This window comes from Quercus suber, unplaced genomic scaffold (genome assembly GCF_002906115.3).
Source record: "Quercus suber isolate HL8 unplaced genomic scaffold, Cork oak 2.0 scaffold_136, whole genome shotgun sequence".
Taxonomy (NCBI): domain Eukaryota; kingdom Viridiplantae; phylum Streptophyta; class Magnoliopsida; order Fagales; family Fagaceae; genus Quercus; species Quercus suber.
This window is the reverse complement of record NW_027069598.1, coordinates 840,357-848,297: the sequence shown is the minus strand read 5'-3', so window position 1 is coordinate 848,297 and position 7,941 is coordinate 840,357. Positions and strand designations below refer to the sequence as shown.

At 30.9% G+C, this 7,941-nt stretch overlaps 1 protein-coding gene across 1 annotated transcript; it reads right to left on the bottom strand.

Moving 5' to 3' along the window:
* Positions 1-2,868: 2,868 nt before the first annotated feature.
* LOC112000341 (uncharacterized) lies at positions 2,869-5,245 on the bottom strand. Its single transcript, XM_065776532.1, has 3 exons — positions 4,629-5,245; positions 3,941-4,456; positions 2,869-3,153 (listed from the first exon to the last, which is right to left on the bottom strand). Exons 1-3 carry the CDS (start codon positions 5,214-5,216, stop codon positions 3,031-3,033), a joined length of 1,227 nt encoding a protein of 408 aa, XP_065632604.1. The 5' UTR covers positions 5,217-5,245; the 3' UTR covers positions 2,869-3,030.
* Between the last annotated feature and the right edge of the window lie 2,696 nt (positions 5,246-7,941).

Here is a 7,941-nt window from a genome sequence, read left to right as displayed (position 1 = left end):
GAAAAATTTACAGGTACTTTGAGATGTCTTTCTCATGCTTTGGACCCTTTAGGGTTTGGGGCGTGACATCTTATGAGATCTAGAGGTGTTTACCTTCATACACACTTAGGATTATCAAGATCAAGATTTATGTCAAGAACTTGGTGATCGTTTCAATTGTTGCATAAAGAATTTGAAGAATATCTAAAACCTTTGAGTGGAGTCTCAAAATCACAAGTGGGAGTACTTGTGGTTGCAGTGGATTAAGGAAAGAAGTAGTCCATGAACTCGGAGCTGTCACATGGTCGTGGTAGTAAGTTTTCTACACGAAGTAGCAATAGGATGTTAGTGGTCTAAGTTCTGTTGTAAAAACTTCAATTCTTTCATTGTGGATATGTTTTACCTTGAGGATGGTAAGGTTAAATCATTCCTAAGTTTTTTACCGGTTTGGTTTTCCTGAGTTATCATATCGCGTGTTCTTTATATTTTCGCATTATTTACATGATATGATTTGATTGTGTTAACCTAGATCTGAATAACTTATCTAAGTAATCACTTGACTAAATAACTAGGTTAAACAACTTGTATTTTAAAGGGTCTAAAAACGTACATTGTTATCAATGGAGTTTTTTGTTGTCTAGTCCAGTTTGATATAAAGTTCTTAGGAAAGACTAGTCACATCCTAAGAATTAAACTTTGTTAAAATTCAGCAATTATGTTGTTGGGTCTATCTCAAACTGCTTAGATAGATTAGATTCTAGCCAAGTATATGTAATACTTCAAGAAATGATTCTTTCCTTTTAAGTTTGAAGTTCATTTTTAAAGAACTATAGTCTTAAAACATATAAAAGGAAAAGCATATTAAGACGGTTCCTTATACCATATCAATAGGAAGTCTTTATGCTATGCTATATACTAGGCTAAATATCTATTTTGCTTTGGGCATGGTAAGCAAATATGAATTGAATCAAAGATCACTTAATTTAGTGAGAGTAACTCAAATATCTTAGAAGAATGAGGGATTATATACTTGTCCACCAAAGTGAGGATTTAATGGTTACTGGTTATACAAATACTGACTTGTAGTTTAATTGTGATTCATGAAGTTGAACTTCAAGATATATGTTCATCGTAGGTGGTGAAAATACACATTAAGCTCAAGTATTATCTCGTTAGAGAGATATGAATACATGAGATGTAGTAAAGATAATTTATGCAATAAATCTGGCTAAAACTTGTTTCCAAACCTTGCCTTAGAGCGACTATGAATTACTCTAAAGGGAAATAAGTGTCAGATATATGGTAAATTGTATTTGAGGGCAAGTGGGAGATTGTTGGGATTTATGCCCTAAATCCAATTTATTGGTATACCATAAATAATTAAATTGTTCAATTATATGAGACAATTTATTTATGAACTAATGAGACATTATCATAGTCCTTGAGATGCATTGTATGTGATTTATATGATTTAGTCACAAAAGATATAAATCACAAGTTCCTTGTAAACTAAAAATATAGTTTGTAGTCGGTGAAGAAATTGGGCGTTTTATTTGCGAAGACTATAACACATCAACTAAAATGGTTTGTCTTGATCATGGAAGTGGAGACTTCTAGTTGATGTGTTTATGTGTCTTAAGAGTTAAGGCATATTGAACTGGACCGCTATGAGATTAATTATTTAATCAACAACTGTCACCTGAATAATTAATCTCACGACTTCTAATTTCATAGACTCTTAATCCTGAGAGGATAGTGAACCTGATCATGAAATGTAGGTTACTTTGACATATTAGGAGTGAGATCTAATATTCACGGTCAAAACCTCAGTATGTTGAATAACCACACATAGTGTTGAGGGAACACGTATTCTCAAGATGGAATCCATAATCTCTTTTTATAAAGACACGAAATATCCCCTTGAAATAAGTTTAATAGGAACTGGTTATTCAGGGCGCCCACTTTAGCAAGGACTTACTAAAGCTAATATTTATTAAAATCGGATTTCAATAAATGTGAATAACTAAAAGATTAAATCGGGTACTCAAAGATAAAATAGTTGTTTACAAAGTGATAGTTCATTATGACTTTGTTCACTATGGATATTCCATGAAGGGGTCAAATGATATCATTAGAGTCTTGGGATATAATTTATTAATAAGGCTTAGAATGCAATTATATTTATATAGTGGTATTAAATATAATTAATGGTAACTTTGGACTTGTTAAGAGTTGACAGAAAAGCCCAAGGTCCATTGGAGCTAGAGTCTTATTTGTTCAATTTGGTCTCATCTCAAGCCACAAACTAAAGCCCAATTAGGCAAGTCCAAAAGGCTAGCCTAATTAGATAATCAATTATGTATAAGGAGAGAAACATACAGAATTTTTAGATAATAGATGATGGAAATGGTGTGTATGTGAGTGTAAGCCACTCTCTTATTCTCCCTTGAACATATACATGTAAACTGATTGAGAGACCACACTTCTTGGGCATCATGTGGAATTGAGATGAAGATTAGAGATATTCTCAAGTCTTGGTTTTGAATTTCACTACATCAAGGTACATTTTTTATTCTTTGTTCTAGAATTTAAGGTTACCTGTTGTCTCTCATGAATGAAGTAGATCTGTGTTTGTTACTTCCGTTGTGTGTTTTGTATGAGATGCAAAACCAGATTTTCCAACAATATATATATATATATATGAGCAAGATGAGTGTTTGAGATCATAAAAGCTAGACAACTAATTCTGATTATATTTGTTGTCAAAATTTTAGTTTGAAGCCTAGTTCATTCTTGGTTTTTTATTTATTTATATTGATTACATTATGTAGGTTTACACATACACATGTTATATATACATGTTTTAAATTATACAAGAAATATTATAAAAATTTGTCCATACCAAACACCAGAAAATGTTCTAAAGTTCATTTTTAAAGTTGTTATCAAACACCGGAAAATAAGAAAATTTTTCAAAAAATGATTTCTAGAAAATAAACAATTTACTAGAAGACATTAATGCTCAAACAAATCGAGCAAAGTTTAGTGTCGTCAAGGTAAGATGATGTCGAATTCGCTAACTGTCCATTCGGCCACTTCATTGCCGCTAATGTATATTTCTGTCCCTAAGTCAATCGATGGCCAATACCTTGCCACAGGCACAGTACCTGGATCCTGGATTTCAGCAAAAATACCATGCTTCTTATGTTGTAGCTTGTAATGTAAATTATGTAATAACAATAATAAGAATTAACTAGTGCAAGCAAAGCAACTAAGAAATAACTAAATAACCATTTTGTTTAGAACAATATGATTTTGATTAATACGCCTAAAGTTCTAGACGTCTAGTGGTAGCTACTAGCCAGTGCTATTCTTGACTTTTGATTGACATTAAATGTGCGGATAAATTTTTTCATACTGCTTACATTATTTGTTATAATTATTGTATAATAGAAGTAGTACTAATTTTTTTTTAAAAAAATAAAAGTAATATTGGTGGTGGAGGGTCCCATGAGAAATTTATATTATTACAATCATAATTATTTTATTATTATTTTATTATTATTATTATTATTATTATTTATTGATAATTTCATAGTATTTTTTGATAATTTCATAGTTGCAATGAGGAGAGAGAGGAGAGGGGAATCATAATTATTTTATTATTATTTTATTATTATTATTATTATTATTATTATTATTATTATTATTTTTTGATAATTTCATAGTTGCAATGAGGAGAGAGAGGAGAGGGGAGGTTTGAACCGTAGACATCTCTGTTAAAAATACAATAAAATGCAAATTGAGCTATAACCCTCTAGACATACTTCAATTATAACTTACTAACCTCAAAAGTTATGAAAAAAGTTATGTCCATAGTATTGCACCTCACTTAATTAATACAACTAGGAGATTGTGCCTGACTAAAATATCATGCATGCATAGAAACTAATTAACGTACCTGATAGAAATAAAGATCTCGAGACAACCTTCCAACATCAAGCTCCCATGTCCTCGAATCCCCAATCCAACCCTCACCCTTCTTTGTTGGATATCCGTAGTCCCCCCAAACCGGGTGAGGTAAAATTTGCAAAATCTCTTGAGGTTGAGGATTGCTATATGCATCACATAAGTCGTAGGGCTCCTCAAGATGTTGGGCGTTCCCTGGAGAGCAGTGTAGGTGATATGCATTATAAGGGAAGCTAGCATTGTCTGTTCGATGGATGCGAGTCCCATTTGGAAAAGTGTGGTATGGGGGGCAAAGTTGTAGATTATTTGGCTTGCACCATGGTTGGGTACTAGGGTTTATGATCATCTCGCTGTATCGAGTCACGTCTGTGGTCACATCCCCATTGCAGGGTTTTCCATTGTTCTTCCAACAGCTCCCAATGTCCATGAGGTAAAATTGGCTCTTTTCACCCCCTCCTTGCTTTATGTCAAGTGTGAATCTAACTTTGAAATTGGGAGATTTTGGTATCTGAAAGAAACAATGTAATAAATTTATCCATAAACATAATGATTGTGATTATGTTTTTTTTAAAAGAATTTTTTTCTTCTAGTATTTAGTGATTGATAATTGGCCTTTTGTACGCTAACAATGTAAGATTTTTTTTATTTTTTATTTTTGTTTGGGAAAAGATTAAACTTACTATTTTTGACATTCCCCTTGTCTGATAATGATATCCTCCGGAGAATCCCGTTGTGGCATCCGACCTTAAGTATATCATTAACCATGGATACTTTGACGATGTCTTCAACAAATGATGAAAAACCCAGCTTCCTTTTCTAAGTTCCTTCTCCCAAGTCACAGAATAGTATGAAGTGTCATTTTTAGTAACAGCCTTTGTAACATTTGCATCCAAGTCCCACGACCCATAAAAACTTCCCCTTAGTCGTGTATTGCCATTTTCCCCTTTAACGCTTTTTGTATAGTTATGGTACATCAATGGCATGTTCATGCATCCTTTACCGAAGCATGGAAACCGAGGCTCCGGTGGGAATGGCCTTGCTTTCTTACCATTCATCGGGCATATAGCGGCTGTTGTGTCGGTGTTGCCACTCTTTAGCATTATCATCCAGAACTGCCATGGTCTTGGCTTGTCTTGGACTTGGCATTTTTTCCCCAAGTAGATCTCTTTCTGCGCCGCATAAAGGTCTGCATTGCTGGCGTTTATTTCTCCAGAAGAGTCCTTTATCCCAAGCCTGTTGTCTCTTTCATGCACCTTGTGATCTAGCATCACTACCTCCCAAGATCACAAAACATGAAATTTTAGTGCTAATTGGCGGCCTGTCCAGATCCTAATAATTAAATTAGATCTACCATGACTTAATTTGGAAGTGCTTCCTGAATTAAGTATGACTTTTTTGCTATATATATATATATATATATATTCTCAAATCATTTAGCTGTATTACTTACTCTTACTCTCCAAAAAACCAAATGAATACCAGCATAGGGTAATTTTAGTATTTTACCGTTTGCTGGATGAGGCTACCATTAAAAACTTCAGTGTTCCTACCAATAATAGGAATTTGTATATTGGTGACCGTTAATTGGAGTAGAGGGACATGACCAAGGTATAATAATAATAATAATATTACTAATTATTTAAAGCTGCAAGAAACTATTACATTAAAAATATTACTAATTATTACTCTCTTCATCCCAATTTTTTTGTCCCGTTTGAAAAGTCAAACTTTTTAAGGGAATATCATTATTGTCTTGTCTGTCTTATAAAAATATATAAGTTTACAAAACTATTTTTAAATAAATTTATCAGGTTTTTTTTTTAAAAAAAAAGTTATTTTTAATGAGGTAACTAAAAATGTGCTCCAATTAAATTGATTTTTTAAAATATTAGTTAGTTTTCTTTTCAAATAGTTTTGAAAATAAAATAGGGGTATAATAAAAACATTAGTAAACTAATAATTTTTATTTTTAGAAACATGAAAATATTTTAGGACATCCCAAAATGGAATAGATGACAAATAAACTGAGACAGAGGTAATAATAATTAGTAATATTTTTAATATAATAGTTTCTTGCAGCTTTTAAATTGTCTTCATCAAGATAAATTTTAAAATATGGGAGAGTGAAGTTTACTTTATGTTTAAGAAGTTATGATGAAAAGTACTGAAAATGATTTTTTCTTAAATTTTTTTAAAAAAATGAAATTGAAAAAAAGAATTAAAAAAAATCCCTTTACCTTATTAAGTTATTGCTGAAAAGGAATAGGTATGAAAACTTTTATCTTCTTTTTTTTTTTTTTTTTTTTTATTGGCTGAGAACTTTTATCAGCTAGATATTTTTATGTATTAATTATCTATAGATGGTGTAGTAAGTTTTTTTTTTTTTTTTTTTTTTTGAGGAACCGATGGTGTAGTAAGTAGTAACTACATTTATATATATGTGTGTGTGTATAAAAGGATTTTGTTTTGAGAATCATGTATGAGGAATTCATATGGTTATTTTTATAAAAATTGTATAATAAACAATTTATTTGAAATAATTATTATTAGAAATATGACATTTTTTCTTGTGTTTATTTGCTTTGACAACCATCAAAACAAAAACTAGTAAAACGAAAACAAACTTAATAGCACATGCAAACAATAGTATTAAAAAAAAAAGTTTAAATTTAGATTATTAATGAATGCTCTAAGGCAGTAGCGGAGCCAAGAATTTGGTTCAGAGGGGGCAAAATTAAAAGACAACATTTAAAGTGAAATTAATCTAAAAAATATTAATAGATAACAATAACAAAATAAATAAACAATTATAAGAAAATAATTTTAAGAAAATAAATATATTTCATATCATTAAAATAAATAAACAAAAATAACCAATTCATAGTTACTACAAAATCTATAATAAAAAGCTTACAAACTGATGTAGTAAAAATGTGATTATTTTTATTTAAACAGTATAATGAATAGATATTTGTGATTATTTTTTGTGATTGGTGACATGCCAATTTGTAAGATATAAATAGTAAAATTTGCAATATTTCTAGCATCACTTAACAATAAAATACTGCAAAAAGTATCATTGATAATGAAAATAATGATAGAAATTAAAAAAGGAAAAAGCTGTGAAATAAGTGTCAAACGAGGGACAAGGCAAAAGCTTACAAGAACAATAAATTAGGTGAAAAGGATTTGATGTTTGAGAAAACTTTTATTTACTTTCCTTTTTTTTTTTGTGTGTGTCAGAATCACTTTCAAGTTTCAACCAATTGGTTCATCAAAAAAAAAAAAAAGTTTCAACTAATTGGGTGTCATTTTTTTTCCTTCCTTTTTCTTTGTGTCAGGTTCCCTTAAGATTACAATTGCATATACAAAAAAAATTTTAGGTGGAGTCAGGGGGGCAAGTGCCCTTCTCGCCCCCCTCTAGCTCCGCCACTGCTCTAAGGGCACCCGTTAACCTGACTCATATATATATATATATATATAGTCCAACTTTCATGTATGGTAGATGTGATGGATGCATGGTGTGATATACCCTCACAAGTCACAAGTCACAATGTATCAGCTTCATTTGAGTTTCAGGTTACAGGGTTTTTCACTTTTTCTTAAATTGAGCAACATATATAAATTATTGAGTGTAAATGTTTTTTTTTTTTTTTTTTTTTTTTTAAATAACATGAGACAATATTAGTTTTGTTCTTTTGAGTCATATTTCTCTAATGTAGCTTGTCGTGTTTTAGAATGCAGGGATGACTGATGAGGGATCTAGAACCATTTCATAAGATTGAGACAATTTGACAAATACAATTTTAGACTAAACTTACATGAATTGTCCAATGGTCCACACATTCTACAATCTTTGTCTTTACCTCGGATATGCGTGAACTTAACTGCAGAAGTGACTTTAAGTTATGTCCTTAAGTTAGGATGCTTTACGTTAGCTCATCTTAGACTTTTATTTTTATTTTTATTTTACATATATACAAGATAGAAATT